We start from the raw sequence: 26,041 nt of genomic DNA, 5'->3' as shown, positions 1-26,041 counted from the left end.
AGTCGGGTCCGACTCAATGGCACATAACAACAACAACAAAATCATAGTGACTAACTTGCTATTTTTTCCTCCCTTTTGCTTTCTTTTAAGTACCTAGAATAGCTAACTTCTTTATGACTGCTGAGTTCTTTAGGTTTGTTATTTTCAATTATGCATTCTTCTAAGCATAACCCTCTCCCAAGACTGGTTTCGGCTGAGAACCACAGCCTATGAAGCAAGATGACCCTGGAAAAGGGACGCTGAGTCCAGAGTAACAATAGAAGAGAAGAACAAAGACATTCCTGGCAGTCCAAGGGATCTTCAAGCCCTTTCCCATCTCCCTATATAATCATGTTTACCCCTTTGCTCAAGGAGACAGACATTTTAGAGAAGTGATTCTCTCTGTCTCCTTGGTATTGATAGTCAATAAACCTTTTGCTTTCTGCTTCAACCTGTTGTGATCATTGGCTCTTCCCAACAGGGGGTAAGGACCTTGTTGTTCCTACAACGTTTCTAGTCCATGTCTAGTTTGGAAGGTCTGCTAAAACCTGTTCAGCATCACTGTTGTTGTTTTGTGCTTCACAGTTGATTCTGACTCATAGCACCCCTATATGATAGAGTAGGACTTCCCCAATAGAGTTTCCTCGGCTGTAATCTTTATGGGAGCAGATCCCTACATCTTTTCTTCCATAGGGCCACTGATGGGTTCAAACTGTTAACCTTATGGTTAGCAGTCCAGTGCTTAACCATTGTATCATCATGGTTCCATGGAGCAAGGTCAGCCCCTAGTAGGGGCAGTTAGGCCAGGGTATGCCAGGCATGGGGTGGTAAGGGTGAGTGAACCTATCCAATAGATAGACTCTCCCTACAAACCACCCCGCCCATAGGGCATCATAGCAACACACAAACCACCACTGACAGATACATGGTGGCTGGGCATGAGGTGCATAGGCCAGTGTTGTGGTCACCTAGTGGCACTCTGACAAGAAATATACCACAAATGGGATGGCCTTAATAAACAAAGAGTTTATTCTTACAATTTGGAGGCTTTAAGTCCAAGTTCAAGTGCCAGGCTCTAGGAGCTGGGTGAAAGCCCCTCAATCTTGGGGTCCAGCTCTGCCTCCTGCTCCCAGCCCACTGGAGCTAGAGGCGTTTCTTTACTCAGACAGCTGCTGGCTGCTGAGGCTGAGAAGCCCCAAGGTTAACAAGTAAAAAGGCACAGTCCCGATGTTACCAAACTACATGGCAGACCATTAACTTAAGTACATTGTAAGTCCCAAGGTCGGCAGAGCATAGCAGGCTGCTGAGCAATGACACGGCTATATGCAGGGTCCAAGCGTGCCACAGGCTAGAGACCATTCCCAAGGCTTCTCCTTATATACAGGAAGCAGACCACATCCCAAAGGCAGCTACTCAGCTGCTTGTGGTAGATCCCACCATGGAGTTGATTGCCAGACTCATCATGGGGAATAACTACCACCAGCTGCCCAGCCACTCAACCAGGCCCAGCCAAGTTGACACACAACTAACCATCACAGCCAGTCCTAGTTATATTTCCCCAGTGAATTCAGCTCCTTTCATTCTATTCTCTCATCCTCTTCTGCCACATCCAAGGGCAACAGCACAATGGAGAGAGTAAAAATTAATCATCCATCAGCACTTTCTACATTCACTAATGTCAGCCAGCCTGTAGTAGGACCAGGCACACTCTTGGGAAAACCAGGAAAAAAGCTGGAGAATCAGAAAGGATATCCCAAAATTATGAAACTAGATGCGCCTCTCAATCTAACTCCATCTAATTTGAAACCATCGCAGAAAAATGGTTGTTTAATTTGGTTGACAACTTCCAATTTTCCTAGATTCATACTTCGTACATTCCATATCCCAGTTATTAATAGGTAGGTGTTTGCAAGTTACTTATTCAAGCTGGAGGCTGAGCAAATAACCTGAAAAGTTGGACTATATCAGGATTGCAGGAAGACTCGTTAACAACCTGTAATGTGCAGATGACACAATCTTGCTTGCTGAAAGTGAAAATGACTTGAAGCACTTTCTGATGAAGATTAAAGACTACAGTCTGCAGTATGGACTGCACTTCAACAGAAAGAAAATGAAAACCCTCACAACAGGACCAATAAACAACATCATGATAAATGGAGAAAAGATTGAAGTTTTCAGGGATTTCATTTTACTTGGATCTACAATCAACACCCATGGAAGCATCAGTCAGAAAATGAGATGTCGTATTGCACTGGGCGGATGTGCTGCAAAAGTATTCTTTAAAGTGTTAAGGAGCAAAGATGTCACTTTTGAACACTAAGGTGTGCCTAACCCAAACCACTGTGTCTTCAATAGTCTCACATGCATGTGAAAGTTAGGCAATGAATAAGGAAGACCGAAGAAGAGTTGATGCCTTTGAATTGTGGTGTTAGAGGAGAATACTGAAAATACTACAGACTGCCAGAAAAATGAACAAATCTGTGCTGGACAAAGTGCAGCCAGAATGCTCCTTGGAAGCAAGAATGGCCAGACTTTGTCTTACCTATTTTGGACGTGTTGTCAGAGGGGACCAGTCCCTGGAGAAGGATATTATGCTTGGTAAAGGAGAGGGTCAGCAAAATAGGGGAAGACCCTCAATGAGATGGATTGACAAAGTGGCTGCAATGATGGACTCAAGCACAGCAAGGGCTTTGAGGATGGCATAGGACCATACAGTGTTTTGTTCTATTGTACACAGGGTCACTATGGGTCAGAGCCAACTTGATGGCACCTAACAACAATTTTGTTGATAGGACATGAACATTCCATAGCCCCTCAGGGCAAGCAATCCCTTAACAACATAACATGGCTTAACAACTGCCATTCATAAACAAGATTTCTACTTGTTCTCATACCTATCTCTTGAGTTCCAATTTAATCTCATCTCTTCTAAATGTCCTCAGAAAACGGCAATGCAACTGGAAGTCCCTGGTCAGTCTCCTACCCCCAGGACTGTTTATGTGCTTGGAAGCAGGCATTAAACCAGCTCTGTGTTCCATGTTACTCCCAGTTCCCCAGCCTGCACTTGATGGCTGGTCCACACAGCCCACAACATACTCCACTGGAGAAAGGAGAATGACAAGCAAGTGGCTCTTGCCATGAAAAACGAATCATAAACACAAGTCAACACAAGAATCCTGCAGTTCAGACAATTACCCAAAGAACACATTTTCTGATAATTATAGAGCTAAAAATGGATCCACTTTAAAAATCCCTTCCTTCCTCCCGAGAAAGCGAGGAGGTGGTTTAACAGCAATCCGCTGCTGAGATACATCACATTCTGGGGTGTTTGGGAGACTAGTTCCAAGAAATTTCTTGGAAGGTATAATTTCCGGAAAGTGGTGATGCTAACTAGACCCATGGACCCTCCTCACCATCCCCAAAACACCAATCCAGGTCAGAAGTTCATTCAAAATGAGAGAAGCAGGAAGGAGGAGCCCCAGGCCTGTCATATACCTCACAAGGTTGCTCAACTACCAAATGGCACTTAGCTAAGACAATGGAGCTCTGGTAGCATAGTGGCTAAGGCACTTGACTGCTAACCAGAAGGCTGGTGGTTCAAACCCACCAGCCACTCCTCGGAAGGAAGATGGGGCAATCTACTTCCGTAGTGATACTGCCTCAGAAACCCAAGTCGGGTCCGACTCAATGGCACATAACAACAACAACAACAAGAAGACAATGGAAGGAGGCTCTAAGAGGAATGCCTCCAGCCAAGAATTATCTCAGCCTGATTCAGCATCAAGCATGTGCTTAAGGACACTATACGGGATTTTAGGCAGAAGCTAATAAAATAATAAAGGAGCTCTGGTGGCACAGTGGTTAAGTACTCAATTGCTAATGAAAAGGCTAGTGGTTTGAATCTACAGCTACTCTATGGAAGAAAAATGTGGCAGTCTGCTTCCATAAACATTTGTTGTTGCTGTGTGCCGTCGACTTGATTCCAACTCATAATGACCCTACAGGACAGAGTAGAACTGCCCCATAGAGTTTCCAAGGCAGACTGCCATATATTTCTCCCACGGAGCTGCTTACTGGTGGGTTCAAACCAACCTTCAGGTAGCAGCAAAGCACTTAACCTATGTACCACCAAGGCTCCTCTATAATGATTACAGCCTTAGAAACCTTATGGGGCAGTTCTACTCTGTCCTATAAGATCACTATTAGTCAGAATCAACTTGACAGCATTTTTTCCTTTAAATAATAATAATTAATATATACAGAACACTTATAAGCTAGATACACATGTATTTAATTTTCACAACTCTGTGAGGGGGTACTGTTATTATCAACCCCAGCTCTGAGTCAAACTTAGGCATATGCTGTGGGTTATACAGCTAATAAAGGCAGAGGCAGAGTTCGGAAACAGCAGACACCTGCACACTTCACCACCACCGTGAACCACCTCTCCAATTGGAGGGACCAGAATTGCTAAGAGATGATATTCTTAAGGTTAAATTACAGGCCACAAATAGATCAGAGAGCATAAACATAAAGGAAAAGTAATGAGACAGGAGAAACTGTAGGTTGGAGACTTTCTATGTCAATATTGAATACAATATAGAGTTAAAACTGATTTTACAAGACAAATCTGATACAAAGAGTAAATGTAGTAAGATATATACATGTTGGGCTATGTCCTGGACACTACTGGTTTGAAGAAATAAACAAAGATTATTGACTATCCCAGTATTCCCAACAAGAGGATTTAGATTATGGATGTGTCAGAAAGTTAGCATGCATCTGTTCATTTACTTAATAAATACTTATTGTACACCATCAATGGGCAGCACATCCTTCTATGCTCTATGTCACTGGATATGACAGTGAACAGATCAAGCTGTAGTCCTTCCAGAACTTACATTCTACTGGGAGTAGACAGCCCTACATGCCCAGTACTTAAATGAATCTTTGAATAAATAGAGAATTACCAACATCAGCTAAGGAATGAGGTACAGAAGTCTTTGACGGCTGAACTCTCAGGAGTGCAAATAATTTGAAATTATATTCAGAAAGAAATCATGCTGACATCAACAAACAGTACTACCAGTACCCAGGATGCACAGAAACAGCAGTAAAGAACGAATAGGGCCCAATGTTAAAAGAATAGATGTGCTTGCAGGAGAGGAATGAGGGAAGAGGGAAGATTCCACAAGGAAATAAAGCACAAGGCTTGTTTCTGTCTCAGGTTTACTAAGGAATGTTCCTCACCTCAGAGCAGCCCCCGTGGGAGCTAGAAAACTGTTAAGCTATAGAACTGTATGAACATGCGCAGTTATAACACCTAAAAGTCTTGAAGTCAGTGTTTCATGTCCTTTCATGTCTAGCTTCAATTTTCCTCCCAGGAACTCCAGGTGTTATATTACCCATTGTCGTCAAGTTGATTCCAACTCATCGTGTCCCTATAGGACAAAGTGGAATTGCCCCCACAGAGTTTCCAAGGCTGCAATCTCTATGGAGCAGAATGCCTCATCTTTCTCATGCAGAGCAGCTGGTAGGTTTAAACCACTGACCTCAATTGAGTGCTTTAACCACTGCACTATGAGGGCTCCTGATACTACATTAAGGATGACAAAAAGGCGGGGGGGCATAATTTGGAGTTTGAAAGACAAATCAATGATTTAATCTTCTTCCAGTTTATATGGAAGAGATGGTTGGAGTAGATTGTGTGTCTAAGATATTATATGGGAAAAACCACAACCCACTGGCAACGAGTCAATTCTGACTCATAGCGATCCTATAGAACAGAATAGAACTACACCAGAGAGTTTCCAAGGCTATAAATCTTTACAGGAACAGACTGCTTCATCTTTTTCCCATAGAGCAGCTGGTGGGTGTGAACCACCAACCTTTTGGTTAAGCAGCCCAAAGCCTTAACCACAGTGCCACCAGAGCTCCTTTATCTGGGAAAACAATTTACAAATTCATGAATTACTCTTAATGTCAAACATCATACATCATTTTCTTAGTCATTCTTCGTTCCCTGGATCACTAGCATTTTCATATGCAAGTCTCATCCAACCAAGTACACTTGCCTGCTGTAAAATCCAAGATGTAGAATTCTAACCTGCTGGGTTTCTTAGAAAACATTAAAGGACAAGTAATTAGCTAAAAAAAATAATTGATTCTTGATTAAGCGCTCTCTCCAAATGAAAGGTATCATTATTGAAATATAGAAAGTAAAAGGTCAAAAGTTTGCAAAAATTCTTTTCTATTGATGTTGGCATAGCACGTAGTATCTCTCGTGGGCACATAAGGGCACAAAAAAATTTAAAAATTTGTCCTTTGAAGTGGTTTATTTCCATCATAAATTGTTGTTTTTAGTTTTTACAATGCGTTTAAACCCATAGCCTAAGTAACAGGGATGCTTTATACATTTTACAAATAAAAGTGTAAATATTCAAAAACCAAACTAAACAAGCTCCTTTGAGGCCCACAGGTGGCAGTTGGCTTTCCTATGGCCTGTAGCCTACCACTCAGTACAGAGGTCAGGGGTGTTCTTTGCCAAAAGGCTATGGATGCTGTTTAATTTATCTGTAAGTTGTGATTCTCTACACTTTGCCTCTAAAAGCATACACTTTCCTGACTGCAGAGTGACAAGCTGGTCTCCTTGTCACAGAAGTTCCCTAGCCATGTCATGGAGTTGTATCAGATACCAAGCTTTAGCCGCATGTGCACACATGAATATGCATGCAGGTGTTTGCTTCTTGAATGAGTTTAGGGCAGCTGTGACCCACAGCCCATCCATTCAGAGCAACTCTCCCAATGGCTCTGCTCCTATCACCTCCCCCTCCCACTCCTCCAGTGCTCCCAATGAGGCTGCCAATCAAATTAAAAAGCTGAATGACAGGCTGAGACCTCAAAAGAAACCCAGTATCCAGTTAAAAACGTCCCTACATGAAGTGAGAGCATTCCTGAGCCCAGTACTAGACTGAACAAAGGGGGTGAGGCTACATCAACTCTAAAGCCATCTATCACCATGCAAGATAAAAAGCCTCTAAATCCAACCAGAGGGTACTTGCAAATACCCAGTGCTGCCTGACACTGTGATTGATGGTCCCCCCTTTTAATTAGCTCCTCTTGTCTCTGGAGGTTTCCAAGGAGCCAATCCCTTGCTCCCACCTCCTCTGCCCCTACCACCATTCACCTTCCCACAAGATAGCACTGGAGCAGGCCCTGGGTCTCACCAACCTCTTTTGACTGTGACCATCCATCACCAAGACCCTCCACCCTCCATCAGGAGCTCTTTCACTGACCTTTCGCAGAAGGAAGCAGATGCGTTCAATGTTCCTCAGCCGTTCCCTCTATCAGGAGTGCACAAGAGAGAAAAGAGAGGGGTTAGGGGTTTCACCGAAAAGTATGAGAGGCCCCCACGTTCAGTCCCCAGTGGAGGAGGTAGAACCCATCAGAGGCCCTTCCTGGCCATATGGCCAAGCACTCCTACTCAGATATTTTCCCTCCACCTTGTCATAGTCATTTGGTAGTCACAGAACTCTCCAGCAACAGAGTGGGCTCAGCTTTCCTCTCAGCCATTTGGGCCTATTGTTGTTGTTATTTGCTGTCGAGTCAGACCTGACTCATAGAGACCCCTCCTTGGGTTTAGTTTCTGTACTTCTGTCCACAAGCAAAGCCTCTCAGCCTCCATATACCATGTGCTGTTGTTGTTTTTAGCTACTGCTGAGTCAGCCAACTCACGGCAACCCCATGCACAACAGAATGAAATACTGCTTGGTCCTGCACCATTCCCATGATTGGTTGCAAATCAGACCATAGTGATTCCACAGGGTTTCAAATGGCTGGTTTTTGAAGTGGATTGCCAGGCCTTTCTTCCTAGACCATCTTAGTCTGGATACTCCACTGAAACCTGCTCAGCATTGTAGAAACAAACAAGCCTCCAGGGGCACGGTGGCTGTGCTTGAAACGCATTGGCTGGGAATCGAATCTGGGTCTCCCTCGTGGAAAGTGAGAATTCTACCACTGAACCACCATAAGACGGTCAAACTGAAGAACTGGCCCCACATGTTCACTAAACTTCCTAAACCCCCCCATAGTCAGCCCACCCTGGGTCTCAAAGAACAGTAATGTGCCCTGATCAGTGTCTAAGGAAGACAAACTTTCTTCCTGATGGTTTTATTTTTCTAAAATAAGTGTATTTGGAGGAAGCACTCTGCCCACTAAATTAGACGCCAAGAGTTCCCTCAGGGTAAAACTTCTCAAAAAGTCCAAGTTCATCCCTAGAGTCTGGCTCACAGCCAAGTGAAGCTGCTCTATGGCTAGGCAGATGACAATGTTCACATCGCCAATAAACGATGTGGGCTCCCTTCCCCTGCAGTGACTCTGACCATTCCCAAGGCTATGCTGAACACAGCTGTGGTACCTCCAGTGCTTCATTATCCAGGCTGTTTGGTTGCCATAGATTTAATGGTAATGAGATTCCTCCTGAATCTGAAGAGGACAGGTGGCTGGGAAACTTCAATTTCCCTAATTGAATCATGAATATAGTGATTCCCAAGCATCTTTGAAGCCCAGAGAATCAGTCCACATCAGGACAAATTAGTGTCCATGTGGCGAGGAAGACAGACTGCATCCTCCTCAACACATGTGCACATGCACACACACACTGACACACATACATACAAACACACATGCACACAGAGAGATGCACACAGAGCTGGGCACAGAGGCTGCCTGAATGGAGGATAACCAAAACAGGTATGAAGTAGTAGGCATGAAGGAGGGGGTACAGGGCACACACTAGCTCATTCCCAGTGCACCAGACCCTCTGCAGGACAAGATCTTTCAGTGCTTTAAAGTGATACAGAATGCCCAGATAGTAAAGGAAGGGAGGAAAATTAACATAAGGAACAAGGGGAAATACAGAGCATCCCTCCTCCTCCAAAAGGGGGTTCACCCAGCAAGTCCAATAATATTCTTGAATCTAAATAGACAGAAGGCCTCATCAAATATGCTTAGAAATTCAGCATGTTGTTGTTGTTGTTGTTACGTGCCATCAAGTCAGACCCGACTCATAGTGACCCCTCCTTGGGTTTCCGAGGCAGTATCACTATGGAAGTAGATTGCCCAACCTTCCTTCTGAGGAGTGACTGGTGGGTTTGAAGCACCAGCCTTCTGGTTAGCAGTCAAGTGCCTTAGGCACTACACTACCAGAGCTGGTGGGCAATTTGTAACACGAGTCCTCTCAAGGCCCAAGTTATCACCCAGGAAAGTAGCTTCTCAAGCCAATTGAGCCTGAAATGCCACTTCCAGGGCTTTGCAGAGCTTGAAGATGTGTTAGGTGAAGTCTCCAAAGCATCTAACTTCCTTCCAGGGAGGAACTCATAAGAACTGGGGAAATATGCCTAAAACTCTTCCATTTAGGGTTTTTATGTTGTCTTATATTGTCTTGGTTTCCCCCCTTCCCAAGCTCAGACGAGTTCTTTCCCCACGGGCATCAAAGAAGTTTACTGTGTCCATTAAAAATATCTGGTTACCATAGGACCCAGGTTCCTAAATTAGTCAACCAATTAAAAGTATGCCTCAGGAGTGAAAAGGAGAGCTGAGATCTAGCTTCTATGCTAGACAACTTCACCCTTCCATATTCACGCATTCCTCCATCAACAAATATTTATTGTGCCTACTCTGTGCAGGTTCTGTTCTTGCGCTGACCTTCCACAGAAGCTCCTCATGGAACATCTAATTGCCATAATTTTCTTTGTCTAAATGAAGGGACTTGCATGGTGAGATGGAAACTAACTCCACAAAAATGTCTCATGGTACCACCAATCCCTTGCAACCCAGGGTGGAAGTTGTGTGATGGGACTGAAGGGCAGGACAAATTTCCCCCCCCACCACTTACCCTGGGATCATATCAGAAAGCTCCAGATGTTCTAAGTAGGCTGCTTTCCAGTTAGAATTTACAATTGAAATGAAGGAAAGGAGACTCTTGACTTCCTCACTTCCAAAAGGGAAGCCTGCTCTCAGACTAGGGCAGCTTTGTGCACCTGGCAGATACGGACAAGCCAAGTGTGTCATGTTGGTGCCAAACACAAAAACATCCAGAAAGAAATGAGAGCTGGGATGAAATCCTTTCAGGTGTGACAGATCCAAGTTATCAAAGGTAGGTGTTGAGGTCGTTCAGATGGACATGAAATAGATTTTAGTAATTATAAGTTTCACAAAATGTAATGAATTTTCAAGTCAATCTTAGAGATCCTTTCAACTTGCAACACAAATTGGCTCCATTTCATTGGAGTTTGGCTCTATTTCACTGGAGTTTGGCTCCATTTCATTGAATCAATGAATCTATGCCAAAAGGAGTCTCAAACATTACAGAACCATATCTCATAAAGACACAACATGGAGTAAATGGTAAGAACACATGGTTTGGAAACAAACAGACCTGAGTTCAAATCCTGACTTCACCACTTGTGGCCTATGAATCCCTTGACAAGAGTCTCAATTACATGGTCTGTAAACTGGGTTAATGACACCTGTCTGGCAGATGATTATAATGATTGTAATGATTATAGTTCATGTATATAAAGTTCCTTGTTGCTGTTGTTGGTTGTTGCCATCAAGTTCACTCTGACTCATGGCAGCCCCACATGTGCAGAGTACAATTGTTCTATAGGCTTTTTAAGCCTGGATCTCTTAGAAGCAGACCACCAGGCCTGTCTTTCAAGGTGACTCTGGGTGGGTTTGAACCATCAACCTTTTAATTACTAGTGGATCACTTAACTGTATGCGCCACCCAGTAACTCCATAAAGTTTCTAGCACATAGTAAAAACTCAAAAATCACCACTCCAATAATAACCCTGAGCCCTTATTTTCTAGAGACGAATAAAGTCCTGGTCCCCCACAATGGTCTTCTGTCACCTCCCTAAGAGCATATCCTTCTTCAAGGGGCTTATATTTAAAGGAGAATAGACCTCTTTGTCCCTATTACTAAAGAATTATGCCATAAACCTTCAAGGTTAAAATGATAGCATGCTAATAGAGTCTGGTATTCTCTCTAAAACCTCCTACTAAAGATAACAACAAAGCCATTCAACAGACAAAACTTGCCTTTGCACTGGGAACCATGGCCTAGATGGAACTTCAACCAAACACAGGACCAGTAAGCTTGGATTGAGAAATACACTCATGTGAACTGTGTATGCTCCATCTTGAACCTAGAATGCAGGCCTGGAAAAAGTTTACAAAAGCCTCTATCCAAATGCATGGCTAACATCTGTCTCTGGGACATGGATTACCCTGACCAGAGAAGCAGTCAGGCAACAACACCCACTCCTACCCTACAGAGACTATGTCCTCCTTGTCTCCCTGAATTAAGGCCTCTCCTTCTATAGCCTTTCAGGGGCTCCCAATTAGAATCTAAATAGCCAAAAGGCTTCATTCAAAACTGCTTAGAAATTCAGCATACTGATTGGTATTTATTTGTAACAGGAAAAAGTCCAGGCAGATGGGAGGGGCAGCAGAGCAGTGCAGAGCAGTGCTGTGGAAGCCTATATTCTCACCACTTAATCCATGTTGTCTCTTTAAGAGACTTGATTGAGGAGAAGCATGATGGAGCACCAGGGTTCTGGAAGCTGTGCACACTGGGGCAGGTGTTCTTCCACATACTGAGCCTGGACCAGGGCAACCAGGTTGCATCCAAGTCCTTAGTGGGAGGTGAGCTGCCCACAGGACCACATAGGTACCTGAGATAAACACATGTTGGCCAGCAGATATTGGGCAGATAAATGCACACTGGGCTAAGACCTTTGTACATCAACCCTCCCTTCAAGTCTCCATCTGAGAAAGCCTGGCACCCAAGTAGAGGTGGGGAAGGCCACTATTGAGCCCAAAGCCCCTGCAAACATGTGAGCAAACATGGGGCCACTCTCCTCATTCAAAGATGAGTGAGAAAAAGGCCTGAGGATTCAACAGCCAATCCAGCAGCCCCTTCCCAGCTGGGTTATTGGGATTTTCCACACTTGACTTGTAAGATATTTCAAGACCTCAGCAGGGCCCCAAAATAAGAAGTCTCCTCAAGCAAGGTACAGAGTCATAATCAGGGCCAAGGTATGTTCTCTTCCTTTACTCCTTATACTTGTCAAAATCCTCACCCTCCTTCCCAGGCCCTGGGTGACCTGTGGTGACATCATCCTTCCCATCCCTAGCACCCACACTTACCGCATGAACAGGGTTGCACTGGTCTATAGGGCTCTTAAAATCCGTCCTTAACTCATCAAAGGCAATGATCTGAAATGGAATATGCAGAACCAAGATGTTAGTGCATAGGTAAGGCAATGCACCCTTTCCAAAGCCTCCTGTAGATTTGCTTCAGGATAATATAGGTGGGAGGAAGAAGGGTAGATGAAACAAGACTGGCCAGGAGTGGTCACTATCAAAGCTGGTGATGGACACATGGGGTTGACTATACTTTTCTGTCTACTTTTGTGTGAGCTTTAAAATGTCCAACATAAAAACGTTTTTAAGCCTCTTGTGCTTTACAAAGATGGAGGAAAAACTCTATTGTGGTAACAGGCTAGGATTTGAATAAAGGCGCAAAAGATTTGAAACTTCAAATCAGTAATTTTGGCTTCTCTCCTTACAGAAAGGGCTGTTTAGGGTATTTACTTTTGTTTTTTCTGGCAGAGATGTTGATTGGAAGTAAAATGGACAGAAGCAAGGCAAAAGAAGAGGAAGGGAGGGAGGGAGGGAGGAAGGAGAATTGACAATAATAATAACCAGATCTCAAATGTCCACAGAATGGACAATCAGCTCCAGACAGTCACTGTGTGGCAGCTCAGTCCACTGGATTTTGGTCTAATGTTCATTCTGGAAAGAGACTCATAGCCCCTAAGAGCAATGTTTTCCCCACTTAAGGGAGAATCTTGTAGATGACATTCCTTAGTCACAGAGTAAGTGATGGCCCATCCACAGGAAAGAACTAATGAAAGTTCCCAAGACCACTCCTAACCCCAGCCACACTGTCCCCAGCAGGGAGAGACAATGGAAGACAAAGTGGTATTTGGCCAGTGGAGTATCCTCTTTTAGAAGGATGGAGGCCTTGGGTACCATCAGCATGTCTCTCCTGGGCTGCATGTAAATGTACATAACTAACTCCCCCCACTGAGGCACATCCCAGGGATCCCAGAACATGTGGAAGAATTTCTGCAGCAATGAATCCAGCACACCATCCCCTGAGTGACCCCATTCTAGTAACATAGGCTGGAGAGTAAGTACCAACTGAGGGAAAACAACTGACTTCCCTCTACAAAGTAAATGTAACTGTAAAGCAGTCATATGTCATCCTGATTTCAATACTCCTACAGAGCTTGAATTGTGGTGCTGGCGATATTGAATGCACCATGAACTGCTAGAAGAACGAACAAATCTGTCTTAGAAGAAGTACAGCCAGAAAGTTCTTAAGGAAACAAGAATGGCCAGATTACACCTCTTACACTTTGGTCATATTGTCAGAAATGGCCAATCCCTGGAGAAGGATATCATGCTTGGTAATGTAGAGGATTAGCAAAAAAAATGGGAAGATCCTCAGTGAGATGGATTTACACAGTGGCTGCAAAGTTGGGCTCAAGCATAGCAATGATTGTGAGGATGGTGCAGAACCAAGCAGCATTTTGTTCTGTTGTACACCGGGTCACTATGAGTCAGAACCAACATGATGGCAGCTAACAACAATAGAGTTAGAGGAAAATTCTAGTGTAACTTGTATTAAATGGACACATTTCTATATCATCCCTTGCCAGACAGGTTATTATCCACCCTGTCTTGAACATTATAGGAACAAGAAACTCAGCATTTACTGAGGATGCTCACTCTATTTCTGGCCACCTCGAATTAATGCATCACCTTCCTTTATTGAATGAATACTACATGCATCCCTGTAGCTTACACCTAAATATAGCCAACTGGCCAAGTATGGCTTGGATTTGGTTTTTACATTTCTAAATCATTGAAAAATCAAAAGAATAATACTTTGAGGTGTAAAAATGATTTGAAATTCAAATTGCAGTCTCCATAAATAAACTTTTATTGGAACACAGCCATATTCTCTCATTTACATACTGTCTGTGGTTGTTTTCATATTGCAATAGCAGAACTGAGTATAGTTACAGTAAAGACTATACCAAAAGAAAAAAAAAAAAAAAACCACTGCCATCAAGTCCATTCCAACTCATAGCAAACCCCATTGTGTTTCCAAGACTATAAATCTTTACAGAAGTAGATTGCCCCATCTTCCTTCTGCACAGCGGCTGATAGATTTGAACCACCAACCTTCTGGTTAGCAGCCCAATGCCTTACCCACTATGCCACCAGAACTCCTTGGTAGAAACCATGTGGTCTGCAAAGTCCAAGATATTTACTATCTAGCCCTCTTCTTTTTTTTTTCAGAAAAGAAAACATGCCAACCCATGGTATAGTTCTTTATTTACCCGCTAGAGATGCACTGTCCCAAAACATCGCCACTCACCACATGTGGCCATTTAAATTTTAATTGGAATTAATTAAAATTAAATTAAAAATGCATTTCCTAGTCACAATGCAAGTGCTCAAAAGCCACATGCTTCTAGTAGCTATTAGACAGCATAGATAGAAACTATTTCCATCACTGCAGAAAGTTCTGTTGGATGACAGTGTTTTAGAAGCACATAGGAGGGTCAAATCACTCTTCCACAAGAAAACATTTTAAATGTTCTCAGCTTTCGTGACTCCACAAAATCCCTCTTCAAGCTAAATTGCTACAACTGTTATTTATATAAACTGATTTTAAGTCACCTTTCATCTTGATTGCCTTTCTCTGACACTGCAGTTTACAACTGTCCACCCTAAAGTGTGACTGTCAGAACTGAACATCATATTGAAAATTGGCTGGCACACAGAGTAAGGCCATCACTCACCTCCTTTGTTTTGTAACCTATGTCTCTGTTAATGCAATCTAATAGAATTTGCTTTTTTGTGGCCACATCACATCCCTAGCTTTATATTAAACTGGCACTGCCTAAAAGCCCTGGTGTTCTTTTATATGTGTTTCAGTTAAGCTCAGTCAGCATTATTCTGCATGAGTATTGATAGGCCTAAAAGCAGGAACTTGCTTTTATCCCTATGAATTCCTCCTCATTTGATTTGGTCCATTTGGACGTTGGACCTTTGAGACATGATCTATGTCCCCACTACAAATCCTAACAAGCATCATGTTCTCAATATCCAAATATAAACTGAGCACAACCAAGGACAGACCTCTAGGTTCATCATTCCTACCTTGCCCACTAGGCTGACATCAGCACTCTTTGGGCTAATTATTTATCCAGTCATAAAGGCAATGCACTATATTTTGGTCCAGCCAACTGAATATAATTTTCTGTGTAGCTGGTGGTGCACAACTGGTGGTGCACTCAAAGAGCCTGGGAACCCATGGAGTAAGGGAGTCAAGACCCTAAATAGTGAAGACACACCTGTACAATCCCTATAGTCATGTATCCTGGGCTGTGTCTCCATAGATGTTCAGGAAGGTGGGTCTGGGGTAAATGCAGCAAAGGCAGCTGGTACTTGAAGCAAGAGGGGAGGAGACCCTGGGAATCACTGCTGTTACTGAAGATGCTATCTGGAAGGAATGCCTTTTGATGCCAACCATGAATGTTAGAAGGAGTTCTTGTGGTATAGTGGTTAAGGCATTTGGCTGCTAACCAAAAAGTTGGTGGTTTGAACCCATCAGCTGCTCTGCAGAAGAAAGATGGGGTAGTCTGCCTCCATAAAGATTTACAGCCTTGAAAACCAATGAGGGTAACTATGAATCAGAATTCACTTGATGGCAGTGAGTTTGTTTTTTGGTTTGGTCAACATTAGTGTAAAAAGAAACAAACCAGAGCATTTATGACCCAAAATAAACACCTCCCAAGAAAAGCAGGCTTCTATACTCATCCAAGCCTTTTCAGAAGTCCCCAAAAGCCATGCCCAGAATACAGTTCTACTTTATAGAGTTCATTCTTTAATTTCCTCACCATGTCTTGTCCCAACAACAGCAATTCCCTCAAACCTCAGCCTAAGCCCTCTGGGCTTTTTCTGAGGGTTTTGTTGAAGCTCATCAAGAGCTCCACTGGATGGGAGGAAGGCAGGGGATGTCAGTGATTTTAGTGGTGGTGATAGATACACATACAATATGAGGCAGTGGTGGTCCAGTGGTAGAATTTTCTCCTTCAATGCAGGAGACCTGGGTTCAATTCCTGACCAACGCACCTTATGCACAGATACTACCTGTCAGTGGAGGCTTGCATGTTGCTATGATGCTGAATAGGTTTCAGCAGAGCTTCCAGACCATGACAGACTAAAAGGAAACACGGGGCTCTCTATTTCTAAAAATCAGCCAGTGAAAACCCTACGGATCACAACAGTTCAATCTGAAAACAATCATGGGGATGGTATAGGACTGTACAGCGTTTTGTTCCATTGTGGATGGGCTCATCACAAGTCAGGGACCAACTGCCTGGCAGCTAACAACACACACAATCTATATTATCCTAGCTTTAGATCTAGGACTGGTACAGCTCAGAGCACTAATGTCTGTTTGTTTTCTGATTCCAAACTGCCACAGCAAGGTCTGTCTTTGTTTGCTAAGCCACTTCCAACCTCACAAGAAGAAAGAAGCATTGGCTCCAAATTCAATAGACCTTTTGGGGGCTTCATGTGGGTACCAACCACTTATTCAATCCTTTGCTCAGCTTATGTCACATATCATATATAAAAAGATTCCCCATCTGTGACACTCAGACCACTGCCCTGCCCTTCTCCATTTTTCTAGAAAAGCCAATGCCCAGAAGCCATAGGTGGTTTAAACTTTCCAAAGTATTTTCACGTTTTATTTCATTTTATATAACACCCCAAATAAGTGTGACATCAGATGAAGAATCAAGGAGAATAAGAGGTCATTGGTTATGTCCAAGGCCACCCAGTTGAGGGGCTGGAGCTAGAACCAGCACTCAAGGTCTTCATTTCTCTTCTCTGTGCTTTTTCCATTGGCAGTCTCACCTTTATTTAAAATGTGTGTGTGTGCGTGTGTGTGTGTGTGTGTGTGGTACTAATAAAAGCTTCCATCAGTGTGGGGTGACACAGCAGGCTTAGCACCCAGACCCCTGTGATCTAAGGACTCCTGATCAAATAAATTGTCTGCTTAGACCTATAGGAGCTTTGGCAGTGCGGTGGTTAATTCATTCAGCTGCTAATCAAAGGTGGGTGGTTAGAACCAACCAGCTGCTCCACAGGAGAAAGATGAAGCAGTCTGTCTCCATGAAGATTTACAGCCTTGAAACCCGATGGGGTAGTTCTATTCTATTCTGTAGGGGCGCTATGAGTCACAATCAGCTCAATAGCAGTGGGTTTGGTTTTGGGTTTTGGCTTAGCTTTATTTGGCCGATCCTAGGAAAGTAAAATAAATGTCCAACCAGCACATGGGCTCTGAATTTTGCCCTAACCCCACCCCATTCCAATCCACCTCTAGGAACTGTCACAGCCAGGTCCTAGGCAATGCTGGGACCTGGGCAGTGGGCATATTCAGAGTGGGATGGTCACAACAGGTCTCCCTCTAATGTGGGACACCATTGTGGATTTTCACATCTGTTAATGAGCTCCTCATAAAATAACTTTCAAAAAGTGGGTGGCCTAGCTCCTTCCAATTAGCAATGAGGAACCTAAGGACCAGAGAAGAAAAGGGACTTATCCAGGTGGGAAAGGAGAATTTGGTAGCCTTATCCTGACACTAGGAGCTCTGGTAGCATAGTGCCTAAGGCACTTGACTGCTAACCAGAAGGCTGGTGATTCAAACCCACCAGCCACTCCTCGGAAGGAAGGTTGGGCAATCTACTTCCATAGTGATACTGCCTTGGAAACTCAAGCAGGGGTCGTTATGAGTCGGGTCTGACTTGATGGCACATAACAACAACAACAATCCTGATACTCTCTCCCGCACAGCACACATCTAGGAAAGCTTATCATTGTTACAAGAGCAGTGCTAGCCCTCTTCATGAGTGGGGATTCCCTGTGCTGCGGGGTGCCCAGAAGGGGCCCCACAGAAGGATGGTGCTGAGCCAAGTTCAAAGTTGATTCTTAAGGATCAAGAACTCAAGGACTCTGCAGCAGCAAGGCTACTAGTCAGGGAGAAAATGAGACCCAGCCCTCTTTCAAGCCACACCCTCCACACTTGACCTCTCCACCAACAACCTCATAATCCTCTGAAATCCTCATTTTACCACTTTCTGAAGTGTTCTCATATCAGCCTTTCCATCCAATGCCTGTCTTACATCCCCCTCCTCACATCTTCACAAAACAAACCACCATTGTCTTGACACCTCTGCATGAAATCATTCCTAGCAGTCCTCACACCTCTCTGCAATGCAACAGGGGCTCCCTCTTCAAAATGAGAAGAACCTGAGTTTGGAGGGAATCTCATTTGAGTCTTAACACTGCCAGTTACCAGCTGTGTGACTTTGAGCATGTCTCTTCACTTCTGCAAGCTTTGAGTTTTTGGGAGTGTGAAATGGGATGACACAGGCTATAGCACTTTCTTAAGCATTACAGTAGTGAGAGTATGTTGGCAGCACTGGTGGCATAGTGCCTAAGGAATTCGACTGCTAACCAGAAGGCTGGTGGTTCAAACCCACCAGCCACTCCTTGGAAGGAAGATGGGGCAATCTACCTCCGTAGAGATACTGCCTCGAAAACCCAAGGTGGGGTTGCTATGAGTTGGAACCAACTCAACAGCAGTGAGTTTGGTGGGTTTTTTTTTTTTGTTGTTGTTGTTGTTATTTTTCGTCGAGTCAGCCCCGACTCATAGCGACCCCTCCTTGGATTTCCAAAGCAGTAACACTACAGAAGTAGGATTGCCCAACCTTCCTTCCGAGGAGTGACTGGTGGGTTTGAACCACCAGCCTTCTGGTTAGCAGTCAAGTAGGCACTATGCTACCAGAGCTCCTGAGGACGGGGTTACACTACCATTATATAAAAAAGGGCGAGACAGAATAATGGTTAAGCACATATGTATGAATCAGAATGTTTTGGTTCAAATTCAAATTTCCCCTCACTGTTTGTGCAACTGTGGGAGAATTATTTAACTAGCCTTAGTTTCTCACACAGAAAGAAGAGAGCAATGGTTCCTACTTCGCATTGTTGCTGTGAAAATAAATGAAATAATGTACATAAAGCACTAGCGACAATGCTTGGCACAAAGCCAAACCAAACTTACTGCCATCAAATCCATTCCAACTCACAGCGATTATATAGGACAGGGTAGAACTACCCCATAGGGTTTCTAAGACTGAAATCTTTACAGAAGCAAACTGCCATGTCTTTCTCTCACAGTGGCTAGGGGATTTGAACCATCAACCTTTTGGTTAGCAGCTGTGCACTTAACCACTGCACCACCAGGGCTCCTTATGTGGCACGTCGTAAGTGATAATAAATACTCCTAGTATTACTGTAGTTACTATCACTACACAGATGCTGGGGTACCTCTCTGGTTTCATGACTGCCCCACTCAGCCATAAGCATTACAATCACACAGACTGAGTCTAGTAGAACCCAGTCAATTTAGAAGAAAAGTGGAGTAGGGGATGAAGGTAGGAGCCAAGGGGAGAACAGCTCTGGGGGAGGACAAGGTAGCAAGTCTGAGTATTGGGATACTGGGAAGGAGACTGGGGATCAGCAGGTAAGCTGGGAAGGTGAGCATCAGCTCCCCCCAGACAAGTCCCTGAACCTGAATGATGAGTACAAACTGGGGAGCACAAGATACACTGGCTATTTGCCATTGTCAGTGCCAGAATTTGCAGACACAGCTGGTTCTGACATTGCTTCCCTGGTGCCTGTCTAGTTAACAGAAAACAAAGACACCTCAGAGCTATGTACTTCTGGAACTGAACCCAAATGAGCAGGAGGAGAGGCAGGCCTAGGCCCTGATAACTTGCTGCTGCTGACACTTAGCAGGGCTAATCTCTGCCTTAGCCAGCAACCTTCCTGACCAGAAAGGAGAGGGTAATGGGAAGGCCCACACTCTGCCAATTTGTCCTAAGTGAGGCAGCCCTCTGAACAACACAGCAGGGGAGAAGGTGGAAGGAGGATGGGCAGCCTACAGCAACCTGGAGCATTCCCTGTTTCACTCTGTCAGTCCAGAGCCCCCTGCTCCACTCAGCCCTGTGACCCAGCCAGCCCACCCAGCAGCACAATGACCCTGGCACATCAAGCAAGTCAGGAACCACAGTGTCTGCTCTAGACAACTGTCCCCAGCCCTAGGCTTCTCCTATCTCCCATGAATCTGGGCCTGCTCTGGCATCTGCGGTTATCAAACGTGTGATGTCAGTAGGAATGTCTGGCTCAAATGGTTTACTGACCCTCCAGACATCCTTTGGGGGTCTCAGCCTCCAGCCTCCTACATGGCTTTTGGGGACTGCTGATTCTTTTGGTTCCAGGGTCTTCTGTTCCTCTGGGTAAGCAAAAGCCTCCTCCAACACCCAGCCCTACAGCACCCCATAGCAAGCCTTGCCCACACTCTGGGATAGTGCACACCCAAGAGTGAGTGTGGACAGATGCATCAGAAAGGCTCCCACACTTCAAAGTATCTCAATGAAAATCCATCATTTTTATTCTTAAAATACCATTTGCCTAGTCTTACATTTAATGGATGAAGAAAGATACACCATGCTAAACTAATCAAAAGACAGTTGGAATAGCTCTATTAATTTCAGAAAAAGCAGATTTCATAGTAAGGAAAATGATCGCAGATAAAGGGGTCAATTCTCCAGTAAGACATCCTGAATTTGTATGTGCCTAACAACACAGCATAAAAATACCTAAGGCAAAAACTGATAGGACTTCAAGGATAAATACATAAATCTAATATTAAAGTTGGAGACTCCACACCTCTCTATCAGTAATTGATAGCTCTAGCAGGCAAAAAAAAAAAAAAAAAAGTGAATTGAACAGCACAATCAATCAATGGTATCTAATTGACATTTATAGAATACTTGACGGGGCAATCTACTTCTGTAGTGATAATGCCTTGGAAACCCAAGGAGGGGTTACTATGAGTCGGGTCCGACTCAACAGCACATAACAGCAACAACATCCTAGACTTACTGATTGTGACTTACAGATGTTGGTGCTGGGAGAAGAGGGGGGAAAAAAAAAAACTATATCCTTTGCAAATACAAACATCTTTAACATAGTAACTTAGATCTATAAATTTTAAATTGAAAACATAGTTTTGATTTCAAAAGTGAGCCCTACCACATACATATATATGCAAAGAACATACTCAAAGAAACCCACTAGGTTAGAGCTCCTCAAGGATGATGGGGTATAAGGCTCCAGGAGAAGAGACACTGTTTTGTGCATTGCTCCATCCTCAGTACCTGGATCAATGCCAGGCACAGAGTAGTTGCTCAATTCAGCTAGTGAATAAATGTGTTAACTCATCTTTGTATGCTTGGTCTAGTGCTTGGAAAAAAATGTTAAATGAGTATATGAACAAATATAAAACATTTTTAACTTTTCAAAATACTTTCATAAACACTTCATTACTTGATCACAATAATTCACCCAGTTCTTCCTTCAGATAAAGTGGAACAGTTACTTTGTTCCCCTACGCTGTGTCCCTAGGTGGAGGTGTGTGCTTAAACCAAGTAATCTCTGCACTAAAGATGGAGCCCTGAAGGAATTCAAAGCACAGGAAGGCCAGTTCACTAAGGCATAGTCATCCATCCATCATGCAACAGCTCCTGGGATTCTGAGCCTCCAGGCCTCTCCCTTCAAGATCCACTAATTAACTAGAGTATAAGAATATTCTATCAGATAAAAAATTATTTCAGCAAGGAAAGGTTTATATATGGAAGGAAATTTTCTTCATTGGTTACCAGGGGAGGGGAGAGAATACTGCAAAAAAAAAAAAAGCACTGACCCATGTCATTTTACTTTTTGTGTATTTCACTGTACATAAATTATATTTCAATAAAATATAATTTTAAAAAAATTATTTCAGATGGTTAACAAGAAATATAGAAAATAGTGGGGAAATAATTGAAAACAAAAATTAGATCCAGGAACAATTCAAACTACAGTAAAATTCAGAGGGAGAAATTATATGTTTGTGTAAAATATAAAATATTTTTACATTTATATATATTTGTTGTCATGGATTGAATATGTCCCCCCAGAATATATATCAAGGTCCTAGCCCCTGTACCTATAAATATACATGCCTCTGTGTGGAAATAGGCATTTTCTTTCATGTTAGTGAGGTCATACCAGAATATGGTGGGTCCTAAATCTAATCATCTCTGAAATGTATCTTATAAAAAGAGTAGAGACACAGGGATGTACACACAGGGAAAGACAGATGCCATGTGAGGACCTGTCTACACACAAAGAAACTCCAAGGATTGCCATCAGGCACTAGAAACTGATTTGTACTTTTAGCCTCCAGAAATATGAGAACATAAATTTCTGTTCTTTAATGTCTTCCACTTGAGATATTTTTGTACAGCAATACTAGGTAAACTAAGGTACTTATTATTTATATATAATACACACATACACACACACACAAGACTATAAAGTGTCAAAGAACTAATTTAGTTGGCTTGAAAATTTGTTTTTAAGCTTCCCAGAAGCTAAAGTGGAAAGAGAAAGAAATCAGTTACATAGTTGTCAACATCTAAAAGAAAAGGGGACCATTTCCTCAGGGGAACAACTATTTCCAACCCTTCTGTGTATTTTATTAGGAGCTCTGGTAGCATAGTGCCTAAGGCACTTGACTGCTAACCAGAAGGCTGGCGGTTCAAACCCACCAGCCACTCCTCGGAAGGAAGGCTGGGCAATCTGCTTCCGTAGTGATACTGCCTCAGCAACCCAAGGAGGGGTCGCTATGAGTTGGGTCCAACTCGACGGCACACAACAACAACAACAATGTATTTTACTGCACATATTCTAACTAGAGAACAATACATCCCTACAGCAAGTGCAACAGGTATTAGATGATTTATTGTGTTGTTGTTGTTAGGTGCTGTTGAGTCAGCTCCAACTCATACCACCTTATACATAACAGAACAAAATGTGGCCTGCTCCTGTGGTATCTTCATGATCACTAGTATGTTTGGGTCTATGTTGTGACTATTGTGTCAACCCATCTCACTGAGGGTTTCCCTCTTTTTGCTGACCCTCTACTTTACCAACAACATTGTCTTCTTCTAGCGAATGGTCTTTCCGGATGATGTAAGCCAAAGTCTTTCCATCTTTGCTTCTAAGGAAGATTCTGGTAGTATTCCTTCTAAGACTGATTTGTTTATTCTTCCAGCAGTCTACAGTATATTCAATATTCTTTGCCAACACAAGTTTGAACACATCAATTCTTATCTATCTTCATTTTCCACTGTCCAGTTTTTGTATGCATATGAGGTGATTGCAAAGATCATGGCTTCGGTCAGACGTACCTTAGTCATCAAAGTGACAGCTTTGCTTTTAATGATTTTAAAGAGGTCTTTTGCAGGAGATTTTCTCAATGAAAGGCATCATTTAATTTTTTGACTGCTGATTGTTGATCCAAGTAAAATGAAATCACTGACAACTTCACTTTCTTCTTAATTTATCCTGATGTTGTTTATTGGTCTGGTTATGAGGATTTTCATTTTCTTTATGTTCAGTTCAAGTAAGCATCCCTAAATAATGGCTAAGAACTCAATGCAAAATGTGATCTAGAGTTCTGGCAATATGGCAGAATAGGCAGAAAGACTGCACAGACCCTCTTCAACAAAGAAAAGGGGAACCAATTAACACAGATACAGAAAATAATCCTGGACCCCTGAACCTTGAAGGGAAGGATATAGAAGTGGACTAAACTCCAACTGTTGTTGTTGTTGTTATATGCGCTCAAGTCAGACCTGATTCATAGTGACCCCTCCTTGGGTTTCCGAGGCAGTATCACTACAGAAGTAGATTGCCCAACCTTCCTTCCAAGGAGTGGCTGATGGGTTTGAACCACAACTAGCAGAATAATTTGCATGAACACACCAAAAAAGGAGACATATGGAGCTGTGTTCTGGCAGCGATCCTGAAGGCACAGATAGTTTAGATATTGCTGAGTGGTGGTAAGATCTAAGAATTGACCTAAAAATTGGTGCAGCTAGCCAGGGACTGCACAGAGGACTGCTCTGGTGGCTGGGGAGTAAAAGGGCAAGCAGCGAAGAGGAAGGTGGGCTGAGCTGTGGACTTTTCTCTATCCAGAGGGCACAGCCATTATGAATGTTTACAAGCAGCTTGACCATTTTGGATATTTAAAGTGACAGCGTTCTCCCAGATTCCAGGGACTTAAGAACAGGTCCCACTTGCCAGGAAATCCAAGGACATTCTGGACCCAGACGACTGGAAAGGTATGTCATTCCCCTTGTTACTCTTATACCCCACACCCCCTTGGTGAATGGAGGTGCAGCCATCACTCACTCACACCCACTTTCTGGCCTGGCAGAAATTCCATCCCAGTCTGTGTGCCTGGATGGAGCTTGGGTGCCCTGCCCTGGCCTGCCCCGATTTTTTTTTCTATTTTCTGTTTTTTAGTTTGCTTGTTTTTGTCAGTTTTAAAACTATTATTATTATTATTACTTCTGTCCTTTTTACTAATGTTCTTTATTCTTCCCCTCCCAGGTTCTAATTTTCAGCTTTTTTTCTTTTCCCTGTTTTTTCTTTTTTTTTTTTTTCCCTTGTGGTTAACCCCATTCCTTGTTTTTCTTTTTGTGTTTTTCTCACTTTTTTCTTCATTATTCTCCTCTTTACCTTTTGTCTCTTATTCCCCTCTCCCCAAATATTGCAGGTTATTTTTTTTCTCTTTTTTCTTCTTTTTCTCTTTTTTAGTTACTGATCCTGTGTGATTACATGCATATATTTTGTCCAATTGCTTTTACTTTTTTGATTGATTTTCAATTATTATTATTGTCTGACTGAGTGGAGGACAGCAACAGTCCCCATATGACACAACTACACCCTCACCTCCTGCAGCTTCACTTACTGAGAAAGAGCCACCACATCCTTCTCCACCAACAGGCCAAAGATAAACAACCACCAAGAAGAACCTGACTCACTCTTGGCTGCTCTTCACAAACAGTTAACAGAGATATAAATACAATAACTCCATGATGTCTCAGAGACAACAGACCTTCACAGTCCACACAAAGAAGCACGATAAAGTGGTAGAAACAAGGAAGCAGGATACAGACCCAGAACACATCCTGAGGAAAAAGCAGCATTGGAACTCTCTGATAAGGAATTCAAAAGAATTATATTAAGGTATCTTCAAAGGATTGAGGGAAAGACCAAGGAAAACACAGAAAAAGCCCTAGAAGAATTTTGGAAGAAAATACAACGAGAAAATAAATGAAAAATTAGAAATGATTCTAAATCTACAGATAGAAATCCAGAAGATTAATACTAAATCATAAGAAATAGATAACACATTGGAGGGCAAAGGAATAGAATTGATGCAATGGAACACAGAATTAATGAGATGGAAGAAAAATACCTGAATACTTCTTTGGAAAGGGATCAATCAGAAAAAAGATCAAAACAAAATGAAGAAAGCCTAAAGTTCATGTGGGATACCATCAAAAGGAATACCCTATATGTCACTGGAATTCCAGAACAGGAATAGAAAAATGAAATCACTGAGAAAATTCTCCAAGATTTGTTGGAGGAGAATGTCCCTGATAGGATGAAAGATGAGAATATATGCACATTCAGGAAGTCCAAAGAACCCCAAACAGGATAGACCCCAAAAGAAAATCACCAAGACATATCATCAAACTCATCAAAATCAAAGACAAAGAAAGAATCCTGAAAGCAGAACAGGAAAAATGAAAACGTTACTTACAAAGGACAACCAGCAAGAAAAAGCTCTGATTCTTAGCAGAAACCATGCAAGCGAGAGGCAACAGGATGGTATATATAAAACCCTGAAAGAAAAAAGTTTTCAACCAAGAATTATATATC

At 42.8% G+C, this 26,041-nt stretch overlaps 1 protein-coding gene across 1 annotated transcript in view; it reads right to left on the bottom strand.

Annotated features, from left to right (window-relative positions):
- The window catches only part of CNIH3 (cornichon family AMPA receptor auxiliary protein 3), a 288,690-nt gene that overhangs the window by 160,980 nt on the left and 101,669 nt on the right, over positions 1–26,041 (bottom strand). The window contains exons 2-3 of the mRNA XM_007936996.1: positions 12,194–12,262; positions 7,275–7,322 (exon numbers count right to left, since the gene is read on the bottom strand). Coding sequence (XP_007935187.1) covers positions 7,275–7,322; positions 12,194–12,262 — 117 coding nt within the window. The remainder of the gene's footprint in view (positions 1–7,274; positions 7,323–12,193; positions 12,263–26,041) is intronic.

Source organism: Orycteropus afer, unplaced genomic scaffold (assembly GCF_000298275.1).
Source record: "Orycteropus afer afer isolate SDZICR_OR568_19922 unplaced genomic scaffold, OryAfe1.0 scaffold00039, whole genome shotgun sequence".
Taxonomy (NCBI): domain Eukaryota; kingdom Metazoa; phylum Chordata; class Mammalia; order Tubulidentata; family Orycteropodidae; genus Orycteropus; species Orycteropus afer.
This window is presented reverse-complemented; position numbering and strand designations above follow the sequence as displayed.